Source organism: Nyctereutes procyonoides, unplaced genomic scaffold, assembly GCF_905146905.1.
Source record: "Nyctereutes procyonoides isolate TBG_1078 unplaced genomic scaffold, NYPRO_anot_genome, whole genome shotgun sequence".
In the NCBI taxonomy this organism is placed as follows: domain Eukaryota; kingdom Metazoa; phylum Chordata; class Mammalia; order Carnivora; family Canidae; genus Nyctereutes; species Nyctereutes procyonoides.
This window is the reverse complement of record NW_026575135.1, coordinates 9,734,692-9,761,635: the sequence shown is the minus strand read 5'-3', so window position 1 is coordinate 9,761,635 and position 26,944 is coordinate 9,734,692. Positions and strand designations below refer to the sequence as shown.

General features: G+C 44.6%; 1 protein-coding gene and 1 long non-coding RNA gene across 5 annotated transcripts in view; one reads left to right on the top strand and one right to left on the bottom strand.

Moving 5' to 3' along the window:
• The window catches only part of PTPN3 (protein tyrosine phosphatase non-receptor type 3), a 146,050-nt gene extending 124,669 nt beyond the window's left edge, over positions 1-21,381 (bottom strand). For 2 of the 4 annotated variants that reach the window (XM_055301960.1, XM_055301953.1), the window contains exon 1: positions 21,207-21,381. Coding sequence is in view for 3 of the 4 variants with exons in the window: in XM_055301953.1 (XP_055157928.1) it covers positions 21,207-21,258 (52 nt within the window). In the remaining variant the exon portion in view is untranslated. Of the gene's footprint in view, positions 1-20,314; positions 20,524-21,206 lie in introns of those variants that run through there. The other 2 variants (XM_055301956.1, XM_055301955.1) reach the window with 2 other exon arrangements.
• Positions 4,047-13,066, top strand: LOC129494826 (uncharacterized). Its single transcript, XR_008661414.1, has 4 exons — positions 4,047-4,622; positions 5,379-5,630; positions 7,820-7,961; positions 8,047-13,066. It is a non-coding gene; the product is annotated as an uncharacterized LOC129494826 (long non-coding RNA).
• Positions 21,382-26,944: the final 5,563 nt, after the last annotated feature.

Here is a 26,944-nt window from a genome sequence, read left to right as displayed (position 1 = left end):
TTTTAAGATGCTGTGTTTGGAGTGGTTTGTTATGTAACATTGTTGGGGCAACAGCGGATCGATTCTTTCCTCCATGAGCTCCTCTCGACATCCTTGCACTGGGGGTGCTGTTCCAGAGGAACTGGGCTGCTGTGGGGGGTGGGGGTCTCTCATACTTCCTTTCCTCTGTACAAGTAAACCCTTCCATGTAAGGAATATTTTAATGTAGCCATTTACACCAGCACCTAAGAAACCTGAGTATGGGGGGTCCCTGGGTGGTTCAGTCAGTTAAGCGTCTGCCTTCAGCTCGGGTCATGATCCCGGGCCCATGGGATCGAGCCCCTCATTGGGCTCCTTGCTCAGCGGGGAGCCTGCTTCTCCTTTTCCCTTTGCTTGCTGCTCTCTCTTTGTGTGTCAAATAGATAAATAAAATCTTTAAAAAAATAAGAAAAGAAAGACAAGAAAACCAAGCAGGTCTTTTCCTTGCAACCCGAATGAGCCTAACTTAGGCAATGTCTCCTCTACTGTCACAGGTCCCTGAGGGAAGAGATATTGGCACAGAACCTGGTGTAGTACATGATATACCCCACTAGTTGTGAGACCAGATGAAACTCTGGTCACAATAAGTGAATTTAATGAAGCAGTCTTCCCTAGATCCTGTCTCTCCGAGATCTTTTTCCGTGCAGGAGGCTATTGTAAATTCAGTTTATCTGTCCGTCCATTCCACCCCCACACCCTGCCATTGGTAAAAGGAAGACACTGTGCCGGGCCCTGAGATATACAGGCAAATCAGGCATGGCTGATCTTGTCCTAGTAGAGATCACAGATTAATAGAAAGATAAGTAGACTATTCCAAGGTGCTGAGATAAGATCTGTCAGAGAAATGAGAACAAGATAGGAAGGCAGTGCAGACTAATCCAGCTTGGTGGCTCAGAAAAAGACTTCAAGGATAAGATGACACTTGAGTTTTGATTGGCAAAGAGGAGTTGACCAGGTAGAAAAAGGAGAAGAACGTTCTGGGGAGGAAGGTGAGCAAGTGCATGAACTTAAAATCCATGATGAGGGTGTCCGGGTGTGGGGGGAGGGCGGGGAGGGTGTGGGAAATGATGGGAAATGAGGTAGAAACTCAGGCCTGGCCAGGTGTGAAGAGCCTTGTGTGCTACAGTGAGGAGTCTGGACTAGGCCCTGAGGACACTGGGGAGCACTGAAGATTCCAAGCAGGGGAGTGAAATGTTTAGATTTTAGGTATTTAAAAGATCCCTCTGACGGTGGTCGTGGCTTGGGAAGGAGCAAGGGAGCTTATTCGGTCATTACAGGAATACAGGGGGAAAATTTCGATGACCTGGAGTGTTGCTAGAAACCTAGAAAAGTGAGGGAATGGGAGAGTTAGGGGGTTGAATGGATGGACCAGGTATCTGGTACCTGGCGCCTGGTACCTGGAGAGAGCAGTGGCCCGGCTGCTGCTTAAATACAGGCCGCATGATGATACCACTCACTGAGGTTGGGAGCCTTGGGGTGGGGTGGGGAGGAAGATGTGTTGCCTTAGGGTCACGTGGGTCAGCAGGGGGCCTGGGGAGCCTCTAAATGTGTGTCTCATAGGCAGCTGAACACCCACACTCAGGAGAAATAAGTATTTGGGTGTCATAAGGTGTGATGGTGGTTGAAATCATGGGTTTGGCTTGTTACTTTGCCTGCCCAGAGCTGGTGCTTGCAGACGCACTGAAGAGTCATCTGCACATGGTAGGAATGACTTTGGAAGTCCTAGAAGAACCCGTACATGTATGTAAGAGGTTATCCTAGGATATTCACGCAGGGACCATCCTTTTTCACCTTCATCTGGCCAGAACTCTCCAGGGAGCCCAGGCCATGCTCAGTAATGAACGAGTGAAGTCCCCTGGTGCTCTGGAAGTAGCAGATGGAAAACCAGCTTTGTTAGACCTTGTATCATAACCTGATTCTGGGGGATCCCTGGGTGGCTCAGCGGTTGAGTGTCTGCCTTTGGCTCAGGGCATGATTCTGGAGTCCCAGGATCGAGTCCCACATCAGGCTCCCTGCATGGAGCCTGCTTCTCCCTCTGCCTGTCTCTGACTTTTTCTGTGTGTCTCACGAATAAATAAATAAATTAATTTAAAAAAAATAAAAAAAAAATAACCTGATTCTGTAGGTTCAAGTTACGAATTAACAGCATTCAGAATTCTCATAATTCCATACCTTCCAGAGATCCCCAGGTGATCTCTACAGTCACCTTAAGGTATTTTCTGAGAGTACAAATCCTCAGGCCCCACGGATAGATATGTTGATTTAGTTGGTCTGGGCCAGAGCCTAAGACTCTGCTTTTGAAACAAGCTCCTGAAAGGTTTCTTTTTAAAAAAAAAAAAAAAAAAAGAGAGAGAGAGAGAGAGAGATTTTTATTTGTTTATTTATTCATGAGGGACACACAGAGAGGGGCAGAGACACAGGCAGAGGGAGAAGCAGGCTCCCTACGGGGAGCCCAATGTGGGACTTGATCCCAGGACCCCGGGATCCTGCCCTGAGCCGAAGGCAGATGCTCATCGACTGAGCCACCCAGGTGTTCCCTGAAAGGTTTCTGATGCTGATGCAATGTGGGCCATATTTTGAGCAAAGCCACTCGTGCTGGATATTCCCCATTTCTCCCTCCAGATCTGCTCTTTGCTTGTACTGGTAGCTGTAGTCTGTGTCCAGTCAGGCTGCCTTCTGTGGCCGGCACCAGGGTGGGCATTGACCCCCACCCCCCCAACCCCCGCCAAGCTGTGGTTTGGCTGCTGCTATATCCACAGCTCCTGTTGGGCAGCCCCCCTGCTGGCTGCCGCTCTCCCCAGATTCTATACCAGCTCCCCTCCTGTACCCCTGCAGGCCCGGGGTAGTCGCGGCTTCTCAGAGCAGCTGGCCTCCGGGGGGCTTCGCTGTCTGTATTTCCTCTAACTCCATCCAGACATCTAAATAATTCGTCTATTACGTGCTCGTCAATTACCTCTTGGAGTGTGCCCTCCGCTTCCTGCCAAGGCAGAAAAACAAAAACAGTGACTGGAAAGAGTCAGGATTTCTGGGCCCAGTTCAGTTCAGTTCAATTCAATTCAGCAAACATGTTTGCTGAGCGAGGTCCTCCGAGCCGGGCTCGGTGCCAGAAGCCGGGGACACGGAGAGTGACTTAGACCCAGTACCTGCCTAGAGAGGGCTCGCAGCCTAATGGGAGACAGAGCCCCGGGATGCAGGGTGGTGATGTGGTGGCCCATGGTAACGTTGGAAGTGCCGGAGGCACCGCTATGCCAGCACTGGCAGGACACAGAGGCTTCCCAGGAGAGGGGACAGGAGAATTTGGGTGGGCAGGAAAAGAATGAGATAGAAGTTCAGGTGGAGACAGAAGCGTTAGGTCTGCTTTGTCTGCTGAGAGGAGGAACAGAAGCTGAGCTCTTCGTGCCCGCTCTGCTGGGAGCCAACTCAGAGTCTTGAGATGTGGGGGGCGGGCCTGGGACAGGTGCTGCTCAGGGTACCCCTGCCTCCAAGTGTTCTCTGTGGCCCGGGAACCTCCCATTCTTTCCCAGCTTCTGTGATCTGGACTCCTCTCCTTCTAAAGCAGGTCTATGCTCCAAGGGTTGTCTGGGAGAAAAGAGGGGAGATTGCATGCAGTAATGTGTGTGTGGGGAGGGGGGGCTGGTCCATGAGGTTAAGACAAAAGAGCAGCTCTGGCGGGTATATACAACACACTTCCCATTTGGGACTCCTGACTCCACAAACTATCTCCATTGTCTTTAAAGGAAGATGAGTCTGGGGGATCCCTGGGTGGCGCAGCGGTTTGGCGCCTGCCTTTGGCCCAGGGCGCGATCCTGGAGACCCAGGATCAAATCCCACGTCGGGCTCCCGGTGCATGGAGCCTGCTTCTCCCTCTGCCTGTGTCTCTGCCTCTCTCTCTCTCTCTCTCTCTCTCTCTCTCTCTCGTTCTGTGACTATCATAAATAAATAAATAAAAATAAAAAAAAAAAAGGAAGACGAGTCTGGCAAACTCTTATTCATCCTTCAAAAGCCAACTGAGAGTCCACCTTCTCTGGGAAGACTTCCTGGAACTCCCTCATTAGTGCTCCTTCTTTATACTCATCATAGTCTTTGGTAATGTGTACGATCACTGGCCTTTCTAGCCTGTTCAACGACTAGATCCTCGCACAGATAGCTGTGACCTACTCGTCTCTTTCTCTCTGGGACCCCGCACTGGGCCCAGGGCATAACAGGGCATGAAAAAATATCTGCTGAACAGAACTAAAAGGAATTCTTGCTGCATTAGCAGAAGTAGTAATAATAATAATGGCGATATTATCAGCCCTATTAGAGGAATGAGGGACTGCGGCCCAGGGGCAGTGAAGGGGCTTGCTCATCCTGGTGGCACAGCCCATAAATGACAGGACACAACTGGTACTTGAACCCGAGCAAGCCTGTTGATTCCAAGGGCTCGAGTACACATGGCTGGGCTCTTCACCCACACGGGCGTGGCGTGCAGTGACTGACCAGTGCTCCTCGGCCAGGAGACTGAAAACAAGAGCACCCGTTGACAGAATGATTGCTCCTGACCAGGAATTGTCGGAGCACTCCATTTCCAGCAGCTCACTTAACCCTGACCTCAGCTTCGGGAGGTATGTGTGCGATCATTGCCTGATTCTAAACATTAGGATCCAGAGAAGTGGTTAAGAAATGCACCATGGAGAGGCAGAGCTTGCCTTCAAACTCAGCCTTGTTCTGGAGCCAATGCCCCAAACCACTGCATTTTCCCCAGGGAGCGTGTCACCAGCTTTAGATTCAGGAAGAAAGAGGAAGCACTTACATATATTGTATTTGTCGTTGTTGTTGCTGTTTTTTTTTTAGTGGGAGAGGGACAGAGGCAGAGGGAGAGAGATAATCTTAAGCAGACTCCGTGCCCAGTGCAGAGCCTGACCTAGGGCTCCGTCTCACCACCCTGAGATCATGACCTGAGCCGAAATCGAGTCGGATGCTTAACCTACTGAGCCACTGAGGCGCCCCTCTATATCTTGTATTTATCTGCAAGAGGTTTATAAACCAAAACTATGCCTCTACATTATGCTGGGTCGGGGGGGGGGGGGGCTGGGGAGGGACAAGGAAAAGAAGAATATTTCTAGAAACATCCTGAATTATACAAACTGAGAGTCTTAGAAAATTTAGGACCTCGCAGAGCAAATTGCATGGGCCTGGCGCAGTGTGCTCGTTCTGCTACTAAGCAGTTGTGTTATCCTGGGCACAGGTCTTCCCCTCTCTGGATTTTGTCTACTTCCCCCTCGGCCTAAGCCTTTGCAAAAGCGTTTCCCTGGATTGCCAAGCCCCGGGCAGCTTGGCTCAAGCGCGGTCTTTCACTGCCCTCTGCTGTCCAATTGCAGCCCTGCCAGCGGTTTGAAAGGAGAGGCCGCCTAGGTCTGCACCCAGGGGTGAGCAAGCAAGGGAGAAGCCCCCAGGACGCGAAGCAAAGGCCAGGCCTGTTGCATGCTTTCCAAGACTCAGAAGTCCTGCACATACAATTTCAGTTGTTGCCCGAAGCCTCTACGCCCCCGTCGCGGTGCCACCTGCACTCTGATGGTCCTCGGGTTGTGTGGCAGCTACTTGTGGACGTGTCGTTCATCCTAATAAGCACGGTACCTGGGGTTGCTCATTCTATATTCCCTTCCTGCCCCCCCAGAAGAGTGTGTGACACAAAGGCCCTCAGTTCAGGCTTACTGAATGGCTGACGAATGGTGAGAAGAATGAATGAACCAACAAGAGTGAGGGCCCCCTGCAGAAAAGTCTAGGCTGGGGAGGAGCAGGAGTATAGGGGCAGCTCTGAGCTTGGAACCAGTGAACGCTGCACTGGCCATGCCTTCCCATCTGCCTGGAACACGGTGGGAACTCTTCCCACTTCCCATGCCTGGCTTCACCTGGATCCCACTTGATTCCACCTTGTTCCTTCTGGGGTCAGCTCAGTAATGATTTCCTTTGGGAGCTCTCCTCTGACTCCCACTGGTCGCAGTGACATCTGTTTTCTATTTGGTACCACGGTGCCCTGAGCTCTTCCTCCCAAAGCACTTAGCAAACCATTTCCGACTCCCATTTGCTCGTCTTCCTCAGTACACTTGCGCTCCCATGAGAGCAGGGACTGTGCCTCTCTTGTTCGCTCTTCCGTTGCTGGTGTTTAAAAAGGTGCCTGCGCTTCCCCCCTGCAGCTTAAATATTGTTTGTTGAGTAAATAGTATGTGAAAAATAACATGAACGGGCTCAAGAAATCCAAGATCGAGATGAAAATCATAGAAGGGACTCAGAGAGTGTCTACTGTCATCCTCTCATTGTACAGATGGGAAAATTGAGGCTCAGAGAGGCCCTGCAGGTTGTCAGAGGCAGAGCTGGAGTTAGACGGCTCTGGTGGGATTGTCTGGGTTGTCTTTGCTGTCTGGTTTATCTAAGAGATAAAGGAGTTAAGCTCTTTGGACTAGCAGCATTAGCACCACCTGGGACTTGTTGGGCTGCCCAGATGCACTGAACCACAATCTTAGTTTTGACGAGATCTCAGGTGTTTTGTAGACACATATAATCTAGGAGGTGCTGGTTTCAGTGACCAAGGGGACAGCGAGCCTGGCTTAAAAGTCATCCCAGTTTGTACAGGAAAGCCAGCTTGAAAAGTGGGAATGAGAACCTGGCCAAAAAATATTGTGGCATTTGGTTCATGCTGTAGGCGAAAGATCAGAAGCATGTGCCCCCTCCCCTTCCAAAGTTCCAGGTGGTTTGGAAGTCCAGGGCCTGGCCTGATAGGGGACGATGGTTCAAATTCAGGTGAGGTGAATAAAGGCGCCTTGAATAAAGGGAAACTCCCAGAAGCACAGCTGATCAGCAAGCCTCTGCTGCAAATTTCCAGCTTTTTTAAGTTCTCCAATTAAAAAAAAAATTTTATGTATATATATATTTTTTCAAATGTATATTCATTTATACAAATAATTCCAACCGTGCTGCTTGAGGTGGTGGTGACATTGTCAACTGGTGCAGCCTGTTTGGTAAACGCTACAACAATATGTAGGAACAACCATAGCATACTTTATCCTGCTGGAGCAAGTAATGCCATTTACAGAAAGTGATCCTAGGAGACTTCGACAGACAAGAGAAGCTAGATGCATGAAGATGCTTATTTCAGCTGAAAGCGGAAAATAAGAAATGAAAAGAGAACATTCTGAGCAAATCAGGATATGGGATCTTTCCAAAGACCGTTTACAATTATAGTGTAACTAATATGTCTCACTTCATCGGCTTGGGGTATGCGAGTAGTTAAGAGCATCATCTCTAGGTTTTTGATCCTGACTCTACTACTTTCTGTGTAACCTTGGGCAAGTTTACTTAACTGCTCTATGCCTCAGTTTCCTCATCTGTAAAACGAGGTTACTAACAATACCTACTTCATAAGACTGTTGTGAGGAGTAAGTGCTTAATTTATTTTTTTAAATTTTTTAAGTGCTTAATTTAATTGAATTGATTGGAGTGCCTGGAATGGTCCTCTCCGTGAATGTATATTATTATATTTTTAAGATTTATTTATTTGAGAGAGAGAGCATGAGTGCATGAGTCAGGGAAGGGGCATATGGAGAGGGAGAGAGAATCCCCAAGCCGACTCCCTGCTGAGCACAGAGCCTGATGGAGCAGGGAGGTGGGGGGGGGGGCGCGGGGGATGGGGACCATCTCAAGACCCTGAGCTGAAATTAAGAGTGGGATGCTCAATTGACTGAGCCACCTATGTACTGCTATATTATTATTATTATTAATTTTATTTTTTAAAAAATATTTCATTTATTCATGAGAGACACAGAGAGAGATGCAGAGACACAGGCAGAGAAAGAGGCAGAAGGAGATGTAGGATCCCTTCAGGGAGCCCAACGTGGAACTCAATCCCAGGACCCCAGGATCACACCCTGAGCGGAAGGCAGATGCTCAACCATTGAACCACCCAGGTGCCCCTATTATTTTTAACTGTCTGATTGAATGACCTGATACTCCCACCCCATTTGCCTAAGAATGCTTTTCTTTCACCCTCAGGGCCTGACCTTCTGCGATAAGTCCAAGACCCCAGGGATGTTTCCTCTGTGCTCCTTGGAGTCAGTATGGTTCTCTAGCCTCAAGGAGAGAAAACAAGAGAATTTGCCTAAAGGGCCTCTGCATTCCATTCTAAATGGCTCTTGTGGGTGTTTGGTGTTGCCATTGAAACAAGTGGTCCAGGGGCCCTCTTCAATTTTCCCTCCCCTAGAATCATGCTCAACCATGGGAACTGAACCCCACAGAGCCCTGGACTCCCAGCTCTTTCGTGTACACACACACACACACACACACACACACACACAGGTAACTCCTCACGATGCCTGAGTCTTTATTGCTGAGGGGAAATGAGATCCTTTCCTTTACCTCCCAAGCCCTTGGTCTATTTACATTTACTGCCCTAGAATAGCTTCCATTCAGTCGATAACCTCACTTGTTCCAATGGTGGTAACAGCAACCATTCATAGAGAGCCCAAAGTGGGCAAGTCGTTCTCCTGTTGTTTCTTTACAAACATCCATCCTCATAATGAACCTATGAGGTAGGTACCATTCTTCCTACCTCTCAAGTAGTCTATGAAGTTCAAGTATATTGAACGGTTTGCTGGAGACCCACAGCTGGCAAGTCAAAAATCTTAGATTTTAATCCAGGTGTGTCTAACTCCAAAGCCCACACTCAGAACCACTACCCTTATGAAGGGATATAAGCAAGAAATTCATTATAAATGGTAAATAACGAAGTAAAATTGCATCACCACAGTGAGCACAGTTGTGCAAAAATATGTCTGCATGTTGAGAATATTTGCTGTGCAACAAAGACAGGATTACGTATGCTTCTTCTCCTCTTAAGTAATTTCCCTCAGTGACAGCTGCCATATGGTTTTTACAATTTTAAAAAAGTTGTCTTCCATCTGCAAAAATTCCTGCCTTTAGCCTACTAAGTTCTTAGCATTGGTTGCACATGAGAATCACCTTGTCTATTTGAAAAGATACCCAGTGCCTGGGCTCCAACACAGATGAAGTAAATCAAGCTCTCTGGGGGTTGGGTCCAGGCAGCAGTATTTTAAGAGCCGATTTTAGCGTGCAAGTAGGATTGAAGACTAACTTCGTGGAGAAGCTTCACCTCCCACTCTTCTTCCGGAGAATCTAGCTGCCTTGTGTTCTGCAACCCTATGCTACTTAACTCAAGCTTTTTGCTCTGTGCCCAGGAAGGGGCAAACAATATGACTGTTTTTTTTTTTTTTTCCAATCTTTTTTGCAAGGAGGCCCTTGAGAGGACTTTTTGGCTGATGGAAATATCAGCCAAATACTACATCTCAATGGCTACATGACTGTATACATTTGTCAAAACTCATGAAATTGTATAATGAAAATTGGCCAGTTTTATTTCATGGAAGCCTATACTTTATTAAGACATTTTTTAAAAAGATATGAATCTTGGGAAGGAAGAAATAAAATTTATTTATTCACAGATTGTATGTTTTGAATGTAAGGAAATCTAATATAAAGTATTAAATAAGTAAATTGTCAAGGGAGCTGAATACAAGGTCGATGTACAAAACACATTTATACCTCTACATACTAGCAGCAAACAACTAGAAAAAATTTTTAGGATACAATTTATAATACAGGAAACACAAAATAACTAGGAACGACTCCAATGAAAGATTTTGAAGACCAGTATACAGCCAACCATAAAACATTCCTGAGAGAAATTAAAGAAAAATGAAATAAATTGAGGGATAAACCATGTTCATGAGTTGGAAGACATAGGATGGATAGGATATGAATTTCCCTTAAATGAATCTACAGACTTAATGCAAACTCAATAAAACTTCCAGGAAGCTTTCTTTTTTTTTTTTTTTAAAGTGGATATTGGCAAGTTTTAAAATTTATATGGAAGCAAAGGACATAGAATAGCCAAGGCATTATCGAAGAAGATTAACAAAGCTGAGGACTTCCACTACCAGGTATAAACTTATTATAAAGCTACAGAAATTAAGAGAGTGTGATACCTGGATAAACAAATAGGCCAATGGAATAAAATAGAGCCAGTAACATTCTCATCCATATATGGTCATTTGATTTATGCCGAATGTTTGACAGGAAATCAATGAAGAAAGCATCAACTTTCAAAAAAAGGAAAAGAAAATGAAGAAACTGCACCTTTCACATAACGTACAAACATTCATGATGGACCATAAATATAAATGTGAAAGATGAAATAATAAAGATTCTAAAAGGAAGCATTGCAGAATATCTTCGTGATCTTGGGGGTATGCAAAGATTTTTAAAAATAGGATACAAAGAATATAAACCATAAGAGAAAAGCTTGATACATTGGATTTCATTAACATGAATGACTTCTATGCATCGTAAGTACTATTAACAGAGAAGGCAAACCACAGACTAGTCGAAAATATTAGCAATACACATATATCTGACGAACGACTCATACTCAGCATATATAAAGAGCTCTCACAAATCAATAAACAAAGGACATACAATCTAATTTTAAAAATAGACAGCAATGATTGTTTCAGAAAAGAGGATATCCAAATGTCAGTTGCTTATGAATAGGTGCTCAGTATCATTATTTATTTGGCTAATTCAAGTTAAAACCTCATGATCCTCTGAGGGGATGTATGGGAACTCTGTAACTATAACTGCTCAAGAGAAAGTCTGTTAGTTAAAAAAGTTATTGATAAGGGACAACAACAACAAACTCATAGAAAAAAGATCAGAGCTGTTATCAGAGGTGGACAATGCAGGGAGCAGTAGTTGGAAGGAGTCAAAAGGTACAAACTTCTGGTAATAAATTAATATTAGGGATGTAGTATACAACATGATCACTGTAGCCAACAGTGCTGTAGGATATATAGGAAAGACATTAAGAGAATAGATCCTAAGCATTCTCATCCCAAGGAGAAAAATTTTTTTTCTTTTTTTTCTTCCTTTTTTCTTTTTTAAAATTGAATTTAAGAGAAGATGTGTGTTAGTTGAATGTATTGTAGTAATCATTTCACACCGTAGGTACATCAAACCATCATACTATATGCCTTAAACCTATCCAGTGATGGATTATTTGGGTGGCTCAGTCAGTTAAGTGTCCGACTCTTGATTTTGGCTCAGGTCATGATCTCAGGGTTGTGAGATCGAGCCCCAGTTCTGCACTGGGCCTGAAATCTGCTTAAGATTCACTCTCTCCTTCTCCCCCTCCCACTGCCCTCTCTCTCTCTCTCTATAAAAACAAACAAAAAAACAACCAACCAACCAACCAAAAAAAAAAAAAAAACACCAAAAACTTATACAGTGATGTATGTCAATTATTTCTCAGTAAAACTAGGGATAAGACCCCCACGTGATCCTCCATCCTTCCCCACCCCATATCTTGATATGATTAAAAGTATTAATAAAGGTAATGTTAATGAGGATATAGAGCAATGGGAATTCTTGTGGCTACAACCACTTTGGAAAACTGGCAGTATTTATTAAAGTTAAACATAAGTAAATCTATGTCCAAACATGCCACTGTGTATACCAAAGACAAGCACATTCCTATGTTCATCAAAGGACACATATATGAATATTCTTAGCAAACTAAAAAAACTCAAATATTCATTAATCGTAGCATAAAAAACAAATTGTGATATATTTCTACAATGGAAAACTATGTATCAACGAAAAAGGACAAACTGCTACACACAATAAAGAGGATGAATCTCAAAGAGATAAATTGATCAAAAAGAAGCCAGATGCAAGGAAGCATTGTAATCTCTGGTTCCATTTGTATGAGGTTCAAAAACAGTCGAAACAAATCTATGATGTTGAAGGGCAGAATGGTGACTATCTTTAGGGTGGGGAGCCTTCTGGAGGGCTGGATGTTTATTTTGATCTGAGTGGTGATTTCAACAGTCTATGTAAGTATAAAAATTGACTGAACTATTCTATTAATATTGGTACACTTTCTATACATTATATTTTTTCCATCACTAAATAGAACTTGAAGTGGAATTTGAGTCTGTAGATGCACGTCCTTTGAATGCCATCTTTTAAAAATTGTGGTTAAATATATATTATATGAAAGTTACCATTTTAACCGTTTTTAGGTATTATATAGTTCAATGGCATGAAGTGTATTGCATTTTTGTGCAACCAGCACCACCTTCCCACTCTAGAACTTTTACTTCTTCCCAAACTGAATGTTTGTACCCATGAAACACCAACTTCCATTCCTTCCTCTCCAACAGTGCCTGGCAACTACCCTTCTACTTTCTGTCTCTATGGATTTCACTACCCTACTTGGAATTATACAGTATTTGCCCCTTTTGTGACTGGCTTATTTCACTTAGCATATTGTCTTCAAGTTTTATGCAAGTCATGCCCTGTGTTGGAATTTCTTTCTTTCTCTCTCTCTCTCTCTCTTTTTTTTTTTAAAGACTGAATAGTATCTATTGTATGTATATACTGCATTTTGTTTATCAAGGATGCCTGGGTTTCTTTCCACTTTTTGACTATTGTAAATACTCCTGCTGTGAACGTGGGTGTACAAATATTTCTTCATGTCCCTGCTTCCAATTCTTTTAATACTTTTGGGTATATAGCCAGAAGTGGAATAGCTGGATCATGTAGTAATTCTATTTTTAATTTTCTGAGGGACTGCCATACTGTTTCCCATAGCAGCTGCACCAGTTTACATCACAGTGGTGCACAAGGATTCAAATTTCTCCACATCCTTACCCACACTTGTTGTTCTCTTAGTTTTGTTTTGTTTTTGATAATATAGTCATCCTAACAAATATGGAGTGGTATCCCATTAGAGTTCTTGATTTTCATTTCCCTAATGATTAGCGAAGTTGAGCATCTGTTCATGTGCTTATTAATCATTTGTATATCTTCCTTGGAGAAATGTCTGTTTTAGTACTTTACCTGAATCTGGTTGTTTGTGTTTTTGTCATTCTTTATATATTCTGGATATCAATGTTTTGTCAGATGTAATTTTCAAATATCTTTTCTTTTTTTTTAATTTTTTTTATTTATTTATGATAGTCACAGAGAGAGAGAGAGGCAGAGACACAGGCAGAGGGAGAAGCAGGCTCCATGCACCGGGAGCCCGACGTGGGATTCAATCCCGGGTCTCCAGGATCGCGCCCTGGGCCAAAGGCAGGCGCCAAACCGCTGCGCCACCCAGGGATCTCTCAAATATCTTTTCTTATTCTATCAGCTACCTTATCACTCTGTTGATCGTGTCCTTTGATGGAAAAAAGTTTTTTATTCGATTTGTTGATTCTCTTGTTGCTTGTGACTTGAATGTCTTCCCCAAGAAAATCAGGGCCAATTCCAATAGCGTTGAAGCCTCATCGTTCTTCTCTGCATGCTGTCTTGATCCAACCTGTCATAACAGTTTCCAGTTGTCTGCTAATTATGCATAAATATCTAGCTTTTTCCACCTCCACCCTGCCTCTGTCATTAGCATGAATAGTTAAAACTCAGCACTTTTGCTATCAATTCAAAGGGCAGACATAGCTGCTCTCTGATGGAAGATGAAGATAGGCTGGAGTAAGTAGGTCAGGAATCAGAACGATCTTGATCTTAACCTTGGTCACACTAAAAAGGGACCTGAGAATAGTAGAATGGACAGAGCTTTGGAGATCAAGGGAAACTTGCTCAAAATGTTGGATTACAGCCTGCCTCTGCCGCTGCCAGCTGGGTGGCCCTGAGCAAGTTCTGCAAATCTGAGTTTCAGTTTTTATTTTATTTTATTTTTCTTTAAAATGGGGATAATCAGGATCCCTGGGTCGCACAGCGGTTTAGCGCCTGCCTTTGGCCCAGGGCGCGATCCTGGAGACCGGGGATTGAATCCCACGTCAGGCTCCCAGTGCATGGAGCCTGCTTCTCCCTCTGCCTATGTCTCTACCTCTCTCTCTTTCTCTGTGTGACTATCATAAATAAATAAAAAATTAAAAAAATAAAACAAAAAAAATAAAATGGGGATAATCTTACCTACCTTGAGAATGACAGACTATATAAATGTCTGGTTCTTGGAAGCTGGGAGCTCTAATTATTAATTACATGGTGTTAGACCTGATGGTTACTTAGTGCATCTCCTCTACTTGGCCTCTGGCCTGTGAGCAACTCCTGAGGCCAGCCTAACACATCTTCATCTCCGGATCCCAACGCCTGATCCCAAGCCTGGCATATGCATGGTAAGGACCTCAGTAGACGTTTGCTCAGTGAGTGAGTTGTACGGTGAGAAGACATTCCCTTGCAGCCTGCGTGAAAGTCACGTGGTTATCATGGCACACATGTGTGAAGCTTGAGTCTCAGACCTCCTGTGGAATGCACTGCAGCCTTGACTGCTACACCCTACTGACTTCCTGCATTCTTGCTCTTTCTACATGATGGATGCCAAATGATGCCCATCTTTCCCTCTCTCTTCTTCACTGCTGTTGTTATTATTATTATTTATTATTAATTAATTTATTTTTTACTTTCCAATTGAAAACAATCCTGCCCAGAAGATAGAATTTTGGAAGGGGGGTGATCCCTGGGTGGCTCAGTGGTTTAGCACCTGCCTTAGGCCCAGAGCGTGATCCTGGAGTCCCGGGATCGAGTCCCAGATGAGGCTCCCTGCACGGGGCCTGCTTCTCCCTCTGCCTGTGTCTCTGCCTCTCTCTCTCTCCAAAATAAATAAATAAAATCTTAAAAAAAAAAAAAAAGAATTTTGGAAGGGGTTGTGGGTGCAGTGAAACCAGGTACCCAAATGTTCTGGCTTCAGTACTGGAAGTCTGGGGCCTGGGAAACCCCTTTCTCCTGGGCTTTCTTCGGAACCATTGGTCACTCTAAAAAGACAAGGGGAAGCTGACTGGCAGATACACTAACTGCAAGATCAAGACCTTTTGAATTTCCTCTAAAGTTCAGTTAGATGGATTCTGTATGGTCCCCATAGGTCACATTCAATTTAGTATTTGGTGAGCATGGAGTAGGTCAGATTTTCCTTGTGGCTTCATTCAAATTTTTATTCTCTGTGCACAGAAATCCCAATTGAGTACCTTTAAAAAGCTACAGCATGAGACACAAAGATATGGAAAAACATTCCATGCTCATGGATTAGAAGAATAAATATTGTGGAAATGTCTATGCTACCCAGGGCAATTTACACATTCAATGAAACTCCTATCAAAATACTGTGGACTTTCTTCACAGAGTTGGAACAAATAATCCTAAGATTTGTATGGAACCAGAAAAGACCCCAAATAGAGGAGTGTTGAAAAAAAAAAACCAAAGCTGGGGGCATCACAATGCCTGACATCAAGCTGTATTACAAAGCTATAATCATCAAGACAGTATGGTACTGGCACAAAAACAGACACATAGATCAATGGAACAGAATAGAGAACTTAGAAATGAACCCTCAACTCTATGGTTAACTCATCTTCAACGAAACAGGAAAAAATTTCCAATGAAAAAAAGGCAATCTCCTCAATAAATGGTGTTGGGAAAATTGGATAGCTACATGCAGAAGAATGAAACTAGATCATTCTCTTACACCAGACACAAACATAGACTCAGAATGGATGAAAGACCTAATGTGAGACAAGAGTTCATCAAAATCCTAGAGGAGAACACAGGCAACAACCTTTTTGAACTTGACCATAGTAACTTCTTGCAAGACACATCTACGAAGCCAAGAGAAACAAAAATGAACTATTGGGACTTCATCAAGATAAAAAGCTTCTGCACAGCAAAAGAAACAGTCAGCAAGATAAAAGACAACCTACAGAATGGGAGAAGATATTTGCAAATGACATAGCAGATAAAGGGCTGGTATCCAAGATCTATAAAGAACTCATCAAACTTAACACCCAAGAAACTAACAATCCAGTCATAAAATGGGCAGAAGATGTGAACAGACATTTCTCCAAAGACGCCATACACATGGCCATCAGACACATGAAAAAATGCTCCGCATCACTTGCTATCAGGGAAATACAAATCAAAACCACAATGAGATGCCACCTCACACCAGTGAGAATGGCTAAAATTAACAAGACAGGAAACAACAAATGTTGGTGAGAATGTGGGGGAAGGGGAACCCTCTTGCACTGTTGATGGGAATGCAAAGTGGTGCAGCCACTCTGGAAAACAGTGTAGAGGTTCCTTAAGAAGTTCAAAATGGAGCTACCCTATGACCCAGCAATTGTACTACTGGGTATTTGCCCCAAAGGTACAGATGTAGTGAAATGATGGGACACCTGCACCCCAATGTTCATAGCAGCAAAGTCCACAGTAGCCGAACTGTGGAAGGAGCCACACTGTCCCTCGATGGATGAATGGATAAAGATGTGGTATATATACAATAGAATATTACTCAGCCACCAGAAAGGATGAATACCTATCATTTACTTCTACGTGGATGGAACTAGAGGGTATAATGCTGAGTGAAATCTGTCAATCGGAGAAAGACAATTATCACATGGTTTCATTCGTATGTGGAGTATAAGAAATAATGAAAGGAACCATGAAGGAAAGGAGGGAAAAATTAAAGAGGAAGACAAACCATGAGAGACTCCTAACTCTGGGAAACAAACAAAGGATTGCAGAAGGGGAGGTGGGTGGGGGGATGGGGTAACTGGGTGATGGGCATTAAGGGGGGCACTTGATGGGATATGTGCTGGGTGTTATACGTTGGCAAATTGAATTTAAATTTAAAAAATTACAGCATGCCGTATTTCTTGACCTGGTACCATGGCTGAAATTGAGACTGAGAAAATAAGTGTATTAATTTTGGATCATACTTCCTTTTCTAAACCTATTTTCAGACTGCAATTTGCTTTCATCAAAACCAGCCTTTCTTCTGCGGTGAAGTATTTGCTCAAAGACAAGTCTTTAATGAGTAATCTTTAGAGAAAGAGGAAGCAGGTTAATTTTACGTTAAAATCTGTTGGATGCCAAAGGTGGTAGGATGTGCAAAAATAGGGGCTTTAGCTGTTTAAAAAACACCCACAACTTTTCTTCCCAGTTACTGTTTCTGAGTTCACATTTAGTGGAAGATGGTTTTAATCACTTGACTGAAACATGATCAAGGAGGTAGTGTGCATCCTGGTATATCTGCTATGCTCTCTCCCTGGGCCAGCGGACTCCACATTCTGTTTCCATGGGTTCAGCCCCTCCCTACTGTTATCAGCCATCCACTCAAAATGTTTAGGTTGTTTGTTTTTAAAGATTTTATTTATTTATTTTGGAGAGAGAGAGAGAGAGCAAGCACGGGAGTGGGGGGAGAGGCTAAGGGAGAGAGAGATAATCTCAGGCAGACTCCATGCAGAGTGAGGAGCCCTACCCGGGGCTCATTCTCATGACCGCAAGATCATGACCTGAGTGGAAACCAGGAGTCGGATGCTCACCCGACTGAGCCACCCGGCATCCCCCAAATGTCCAGTTTAAAAGGTCATCCACCTGCTTAAAATTCCTCACTGACTATCCCACTTCTCCCAGGATGAAGTCCAAAGATATGCCCAGTTTGCAGGAGTCTATCCTCAATGGATTCTATAAGCTTCCTTCCTGGCTCCCTCCCGGGTTCTTCAGAGCCCTCCTCTTAGTTAGAGAATATAAAACTAGCCATTTTAAAGTGAAGAGTTCAGAAGCATTAGTGCATTTGCAATGTTGTGCAGTCCATTGCTACCCTTTAGTTTTGGAGCATTTTCATTCCATGAAGCAGTCACTCCCTGTTGCCCTGCTCCCCAGTCCCTGGCCATCCCCAATCTGCTTTCGGTCTCTGTGGATTTATCTATTTTGAATTTTTTAAAAAATATTTTATTTATTTATTCATGAGAGACAGAGAGAGAGAGAAAGAGAGAGAAAGAAAGAGAGGCAGAGACACAGGCAGAGGGAGAAGCAGGCTCCATGCAGGGAGCCTGATGTGGGACTCGATCCTGGGACTCCAGGATCACAACCTGGGCCAAAGGCAAGCGCTAAACCACTGAGCCACCCAGGCTGCCCTATTTTGAATATTTTACATAAATGGAATCATACAATGAGTGACCTTTGTGTCTAGCTTCTTTTAAGTAATGCAGAATTTTTGAGGCTCAGCTGTGGTGGTGGCAGTGTTAGAAATTCATGCCATTTTTTAAAACAAGATTTATTTACTCACAAAAGAGACAGAGAGAGGCAGAGACATAGGCAGAGGGAGAAGCAGGCTCCCTGCAGGGAGCCTGATGCAGGACTCGATGCCAGGACACCGGGATCATGCCCTGAGCCAAAGGCAGATGCTCAACCATTGAGCCACCAGGTGCCCTTGAAATCATTTCTTTTTAATGGCTGAATAGTATTCCATGGAATGAATATACCACATTTTGTTTCCCCATTCATCTATTGATGGTGGACATTTGGATTGCTTCCATCTTTGGCTGTTGTAAATAGTGCAGCATATACATGTGTTTGTCTAAGTACCTGTTTTCAATTCTTTTGGGTATATGCCTAAAAGTGGAATTGCCGGGTCAGGTGATAATTCGATATTTAATATTTTGAGGAACTGCCAGACTGTCTTCCTCTCCTTTCTCTTGTGTTTCAATAGCACCATATATTCAGGTGAATTTCTGTCATAGTACAATTAGAAGATGCCTTTAGTCATAACAGGCTATATACGTATCTGAGAGCAGGGATTGTGTCTTCTTCATCTGTGAATCTCAGGGGGGCTAGTCTAGGACTTCACGGAGAAGGTGCTCAGTAAAATGTTTGTGGCATCCCTGGGTGGCTCAGCGGTTTAGCGCCTGCCTTTGGGCCAGGGCATGATCCTGGAGTCCCGGGATCGAGTCCCACGTCAGGCTCCCTGCATGGAGCCTGCTTCTCCCTCTGCCTGTGTCTCTGCCCGCACAACCCCCCACCCCCGTGTCTCTCATGAATAAATAAATAAAATCTTTTTTTTTAATTTTTATTTATTTATGATAGGCACACAGTGAGAGAGAGAGAGAGGCAGAGACACAGGCAGAGGGAGAAGCAGGCTCCATGCACCGGGAGCCTGACGTGGGATTCGATCCCCGGTCTCCAGGATCGCGCCCTGGGCCAAAGGCAGGCGCTAAATCGCTGCGCCACCCAGGGATCCCAAATAAATAAAATCTTAAATAAAATAAAATGTTTGTGGAACTGGATTGACTCTAGGAGGACTAAATACAGTTTTATCCTTGAGGAAAATGCGGTGTATGCGGTAAAGCTTTGAATATGAGTAAGGAGCTAAGTGGAGATGGAGGGTGGGTGAGGTGAAGAAGAGCCTACCGACTCCTTTGGACAAGGGGAAGGGAACACCAGTGTAGTAGAACCAGTTAGAACCAGTCATCCATCTGCCTGGCGTCTATTGCTGATTTGCCTTTAGCTAACTCATTATAATTCTCTGGCAAGTTAGAGTCCCCTCTCGGTCGAATGAAAAGGTTGCATATTTTAGTGATACTCAATTTTTTGGTTTCCTTTAAAGCAATGGGCACTGTTTTTCCTGTGAACTCAATGGGGTTGGGGTACCCCTTTGAAGAGAAAGAGTTGAGAGGGAGGCCAGAATGCAGGGCATCCTCTATTCCTGCAGCCCCAAGGACCTTGGCACGACCCCAAGATCCCAAGGTGCCAGCACATTCTGAGCTCCCCTCAGTAGCTGTGAGAGACCTCTGTTCCACAAAGATTAGGAAAGCATTTGTGCACCCGATACATATTATTCAGTAAAAAAGTTTTCTCCCCCCCCCCCCGCCCCCGACCCAAGCAATAAAGGGGAACCTAAGGATCGAGGCAGCAACGTGAGCAAAGAACAAAAGGTCTTTCTTTATGAAAAGTTCTAGTGAGTAGCGCACTTGATTAAAAAGAGGGTATCGCACCTCCTCACCTCCTCATCCTGAAAAAAGGAAGAAGCAGAGCTACTGGCGGTTGACTTCGTGACAGTTGTCACACAGTTTACATTCCTAACCGAACGGATTTCTGCACCGTGAGAGCATTTCCTCGGAAAAATGTCCTGTTCCGAACCAAAGCCGAGCACGTCAACGGGCAGGCTTCGTCTTGTCCTAAACCTCCGAGTTTCCTTTTCTTTCTGTCCCTCTCGCTTTCCTGGGGGGAAAATATCTTAAAAGCAAGTGTGACATTTACACTGCACCCTCGCGTTGCCTTTTCTCTCTGCTTTTGAGTGAGCCCGCAAAGTCAGGGGTTAGCTGGGTCCCCCCCCCCAACCGTTTCCTGCCACGCCTGTGGCGCTGGCAGGCCGCGACCTGTCCCCTGGGCAATGGTCACTGCTGACACTCGCCTTGCTTTGGCCTCGTCCGGTTCTTTATTGCTGCGAAGCTCATTTGCAGGCCACACTGCTGTAAAGACACCGCCTGAACTTCAACATCTCTTCTCCTCTTTCGGGTTGAGGCACAGAAGTTACTCAGGCACTGAGATCGAAGATGGTTTACACAGATGTCTGAGTTAGCCCAGCACACGCGTCGTTCTTGACTTTAACATTCCTACCGGCTGCCATGGAGATGCTTTGAGCAGTGCAACCACGAACGTTATTCCCATTCTATTTTATTGTATTTTTTCGTTATTCCCATTCTAGCATTAACTCTTCTTTCTTTCTTTCTTTCTTTCTTCTTTCTTTCTTTCTTTCTTTCTTTCTTTCTTTCTTTTCTTTCTCTCCTCCCTCCCTTCCTTCTTTCCTTCCTTCCCTTCTTTCTTTCTTTCTTTCTTTCTTTCTTTCTTTCTTTCTTTCTTTCTTTCTTTCTTTCTCTCCTCCCTCCCTCCTTTCTTTCTTCCTTCCTTCTTTCTTTCTTTCTTTCTTTCTTTCTTTCTTTCTTTCTTTCTTTCTTTCTTTCTTTCCTTTCTTTCTCTCCTCCCTCCCTCCCTCCCTCCCTTCTTTCCTTCCTTTCTTTCTTTCTTCTTTCTTTCTTTCTTTCTTTCTTTCTTTCTTTCTTTCTCCTTTTCTCTTATGAGGCTCCCCTTGAAATCCTAGAACTTCTTTGGAAACAGACCTTCTAAACCATGACCCCCCTTTGGGTGGCAAAGCCCTATTATAAAAATAGAAAGGATATTCAGTTTTATTAGGCCTCTGAGGTTTTCCTTGCTTTGACATTTGCTTCCATCCCAGAATGGGCATGAATACAAACACCGCAATATTTCCACCATTTCTTTAAATGCTTTGTTTCCAGGGAACTTACGGTTTTCCGGAGAAGGATGCCCGCAGGACGATAATCCCTCTTGCTCGACCATGGTGCCCCGGGACGAAGGGAGAGTGGGATGCCCTAACGCTGCGAGTGGCGCTTCGAAAATGACTTAGAAAGGCCGAAGTCTGTCTGGTAAACCCCAGAACCTGTCTCAGGACTCTTGCCTCGATCGGCTCCCAAACCATAATGCAACGTGATTATTTTCCTCTGGGGAAACCTGTGAAACAGGTCTTTGAGCTCCATTGAATGTGTCAGAGTTTTAATTGATTCTTTACCTCGGCGATCCACCCCATAATAGCAGCGCTGAGCACAGGACGTGTTTTACGGGAATAGTCACCCAGAGCTTAATTTGTTGTTGCATAGCAGACGGACGATTTCACAATGAAAATAAATCTGTTTCGTGCCCCGAGAATTTCTTCCCGGTGAAGTATGCTCTGTGATGTGGAGAGTGCAGTCCTCGGAAGCCTCCCAGTAGCACTACTGTGGCCGCAGGGAAAACTTGGTCACTGCTCCCTGTGGGCTCTGAAGACCTTTTGGTGGAGGAGAGGGGTACCCCACAACTCTCATCCTTGAGCTCATTTACTCTTGCTTCTTGAATCCCAAGACCGAGGGGATCCACATGTCCTAATTGACAGTCCATGTACAGCAACTTCCTATACCTTATCTCCATCTGTTCTCCTGATAAGAGGAAGGCGGGGCAGATTTCATTATGCCCATTTTACAGATCAGAGAACCAAGTCCTAACGAACCTTGCGACCTGCTCAAGGAACAACAGATGATTAGCACCGAGCGGGGGCTAGAGAGCAGATACTCTTTTGAGTAATTACTATTTTTCCCTGGAGAACAGCCAGGCCTGCTCTACCAAGGAACTGGCTGCATGCAACACAGTTTCCTTCCCCCAACACAATTGGTTCATTTATTCAATCAACAAACATTTGTAGGGAGTGTGACTCTGGGGACTTAGAATTCAGATCTGCCCACAAAGGTGGCTTTCTTCTTCTACAGCTTCAATTGCATTCTCTCCCGGGCCCTAATTCCTTCTGGTAGTAGAAATTTGTCAATTCTAGGTTTTCTCAGCTGGCTCAGCACTTCCCCAACCCTCCCTTTTTTTCCATGGTTGTATATATAAATTCAAGCCACTGAAAGGAGTGTGTGTGTGTGTGTGTGTGTGTGTGTGTGTGTGAGGGAGAGAGAGAGAGAGAGAGAGATGGAGGACGTGTATGGCCTTCAGACATCAGAGGTCTTCCCATCCTGGCTGCTATTAAAATGTGTGGCCCGTCTGGTCTTCAGACATTTGGAAAATGCTGGCATTCATTGTTTTTTGTTTTTTTGTTTTTTTTGTTTTTTGGCATTCATTGTTATGTGGTGTTTTTGTTTGTTGGTTTGTTTAAACGTGATCTTGAGGCATCTGGAGAACTGCTAGCTCTCTTTCTTTCCGCTAGCTTCTGTGTCTTCCTTGTAAGGGAGATGTTTGGTGTCTCTCCTGGGCCACGCAGAGGATCTGGGGAATGCCAGAGGGCTATCTCAGGCCCTCTTGGTCTAGCCTTGTCATATGTCACTTTTATTCTAAAGTTGCTCCCTCCTATCCTGTGCATGGAGGTGGGCAGAGGAGGCTGTTTCCCCATCTCTCCTCAGGTATCACCTGGTGTGAGGCACAGGTCCCTTCTCCTCCAGGATGTACCAAACCGACCTGGGCTGTACCTGATATCCCTAAGCACGAGCATGCCCCTCACCCCCAGCCGCAGCCCAGGGGAAAGAGGGCAGTGCAATATGGTGGCTGACTGGAAGCAGTTGTAGGGTACAACTGGTGCTTCTCGGAGACCTAAGCAAAGGCTATTATTCTACAATTTCCTCGTTATTCTAGCTATTTGGTGCTCACAATTTTGGGCAACTGATCTGAACTAAGATCTGAGTAGAGAACCAAAGGAAACTTAATGATAAAACAATCGATCTCAACGGCCTTCTCCACCTCAAGAGTGAGTAGGGTTATGTCCATGTGGCCCCTATGAAGGCAGGGTTACTCAGTAGCCTCTGGTAGGCACCACTGCATGTCAAGAAACACCAATCTGGCATCCTGAAATAATCCAAATTTTTACCTCTGCCTCTCAAAGAAGCTCTGGGAGTATGTTCTTTATAGAGAGCAAATTCCCCCCTTTTTCCATATGTTCTTTTCTCATTTTTTTCTCCCCTTTCCCTTCCTATTTATCCTATCTACCTATCATCCATCTATCTATCCATCCATCCATCCATCCATCCGTCCATCCATCCATCATCTATCAATCATTGATTCAACCTTCTCACACCCAGCTTGGCTATTTCCCCAGTCCAAACTCCCACCCCTAAATCTCTCTAACTGAGCTGGCATAGCACCCCCCCCCTTTTTTTAAAAACAGTTTCATGCATTTCCTGTTTCATTTTCCTCTCTGTCTCTTTCTCCTTTTCTTCTTCCTATCCTTTCTCTAGAGATAGACGATAGTGGGCATCATTTGTCTTGTCTGCCCGACACAGGGCTCAATCTCACCACCCTGAGATCATGACTTGAGCCGAAACCAAGAGTCAGACTCTTTTTTTTTTTTTTAAAACTTTTTTTTTTTTTTTAATTTTTATTTATTTATGATAGTCACACAGAGAGAGAGAGAGAGAGAGAGAGAGAGGCAGAGACACAGGGTGAGGGAGAAGCAGGCTCCATGCACCGGGAGCCCGACGTGGGATTCGATCCTGGGTCTCCAGGATCGCGCCCTGGGCCAAAGGCAGGCGCTAAACCGCTGCGCCACCCAGGGATCCCAAGAGTCAGACTCTTAATCAATGGAGCCACCCAGGCACCCCACCAGAAGTTCTTCTAAAACTTATTAAGTTTCATCTTTTAAAAATCTTTGATCCTTCTGGACTTGATTTTAATGTAAGGAGTAATGGAGTTTGCTATATTGTTTGCTGTTTTTATTATAGAACATCTTTGGTAGGAAAATAAATCAGGAACCAGAGTGGGAAGACCATGGGATTTGCAGTCAGATTAGTCTGGTTGCAGGTGACTCCACCACTTAGGAGTGTGTGACTTTGGCCATAACCTCCCTAATTCCAGCTTCTTCATTGGAGTAGTGGGGATAATTGTAGCATCTGCCTCATGGAGCTGCTGTGCATATTAAGTGAGATAATGCTAGTAAAGCACTTTGCACAGTGTCAGGCACCTAGTAGGGACTTGGTCCAGTTACAGGGGGTATGATGATGGTGATAATTGCTGTTATGTAAGTAATGAGGCGGAGTCATCACACTTGTGCATCAGGTTCACTGAGGGCTCGGGGAGATGTTGCTCAGCCACTGTACATGCTTCAAACCACATAGAAAGCTGCTTTCTACCCCAGAATATGTGTGAGGTTTTGTTTTTTTTTTCAAAGATTTTACTTATATATTCATGAGAGACACAGAGAGAGAGGCAGAGACACTGGCAGAGGGAGAAGCAGTCCTGGGAGCCTGATGTGGGACTCAATCCCAGGACTCAGGATCACGCCCTGGGATGAAGGTGGCGCTAAACCGCTGAGCCACCCAGGGATCCCAGGAATCCTACATTTTCTAAGATAGTGTTTTTCAAAGTCGGAACAGAATTGTCTGGTACCTTTGCTAGGATGCAGGGCCGCATCCCTGCTGTAAGAAATTAGAACTGTGGGCAGGGCCTGGGAACCTGCATTTGGCAGGCTCCTCAGGTAATTCTGTGCACCAACATTTGTGGAACACTTGTCTAGAAAGAAAAGGAAGAGGGTGGGTATGGGGATGGGAGAGGGGAAAGGGGAGAGGAAAAGAGAGCAGGAGACAAAATAGGAGAAGAGAGGAGACGAGCTACTATCGTGAATTAGAGTATCAACATCTCCCCTTTGTAGATCTTTCTTACCTCTGCCCCCTGTTACCCGCCATGATAAAATATAACCTGGATCCCACTTCTTACAGATCACTCAGAAAGCCCAATTAGTCAACCAAAAGCTTTTTTTTTAAAAATATTTTATTTATTTATGAGAGACACACAGAGAGAGAGGGAGGCAGAGACAGAGGCAGAGGGGGAAGCAGACTCCATGCAGGGGGTTCGACGTGGGACTCAATCCTGGGAACCCAGGATCACACCCTGGGGCAAAGGCAGATGCTCAACCACTGAGCCACCCAGGCGTCTCTTTTTTTTTTCTTTTTTTAAAAATATTTTATTTACCAAAAGCTTTTGAGTCTGGTTGTGGACCAGAACCCTGCAGAGAGACAGAGAAAAGAGACACATTATCCAGTAGTGGAGAAAGACACCCTGAAATTCAGCACGAAGGTGCTGAAGTAGAGACATGCATCAGGGCATATGTGGAAGGCTGACATAGGGCCATTAGAAATGGCTTCGGGAGGAGAGGTGTCTGGACTGAGTCTTGCAGAGAGTAACCATTCGTTACAAAGAGGGGGAAGGAATTAGCAGGGAGAGGAGAGAGTGGAGCCAAAGACTCACACCGACAAACAGCAGGGTGTGTCCACATGTGCTGGCTCAGTGTTGCTGGAGGAGGCAGTGTGAGGTGTTAGAACAGTGGTTAGGGGACGTCTGGGTAGCTCAGCGGTTGAGCGTCTGCCTTCAGCTCACAACATGATCCCGGGGTCCTGGGATCGAGTCCCACATGGGGCTTCCCAAAGGAAGTCTGCTTCTCCCTCTGCCTATGTCTCTGCCTCTCTCTGTGTGTCTCTCATGAATAAATACATAAAATCTTAAAAAAAAAAAAAAAAAAAGAACAGAAGTCAGAAGCCAGTATTCTCATAGCAGTAGCCACATTGTGAAAGATCCTGCGGGTTATGTCAAGGAACCACCCAAAAGTGGAAACAAAGGGTGAATTAGTAAGATACTCATTTGCATTTTGTAATGTTATTTTTTTTCAAGATGGAAATAGTTTGATTTTTCTGATTTATAAACATGATCCATGCCAGTTGTGAAAACAGAGATAGTTCAGGAAGATACTAGGAAGAAGGTCACCTGGAATTCCAACACCAAGAGAAACTGCAATTAACATATGTGCTTATCCTTCCAGACTTTCCCCTAGGTGCGCGCACATCCACCCACACACATACACACGACATGTTTTTAAATGAGGTTGTTTCACACTCATTGTGAAATTCTGCCTTTTAATCCTCTTACTCTTGACAATATTGAGTGGACACCTTTCTCTGTCTAGAAATGCAGATTTATACCTTAATCGCAATTTCTAATAGCTCTGTTGCACACTTCTGACCTCCCTCTCACTCCCTCTCCATGCACGGTCCACTTCCCATTTTGGCCTCGCTCCGAGTAGCAGCTCTTGGGCTCAGCACTCAAGTCCATCAGGCAGCTGGAGATGCTCCATTGCGGGACCTTGATTGTGGTGGGGCTTCTGTGATGCTTAATTTTGAGTGTCACATGATTTTGCTTGGGCCGTGGGGTGTCAAGATATTTGATTAAACATTATTCTTGGGCAGCCCAGGTGGGCTCAGCGGTTTAGCGCCGCCTTCAGCCCAGGGTGTGATCCTGGAGACCTGGGATTGAGTCCTGCTTCAGGCTCCCTGCATGGAGCCTGCTTCTCCCTCTACCTCTCTCTCTTTCTCTGTGTCTCTCATGAATAAATTAAAAAAAAAAAAACACATTATTCTCATTGTGTCTGTGGGGGTGTTTTAGGATGAGATCAACATTTGAATCAGTAGACTGAGGAGAGCAGAATGCCTTCCCCAGAGTGGTGGGCCTCTCCTGATCC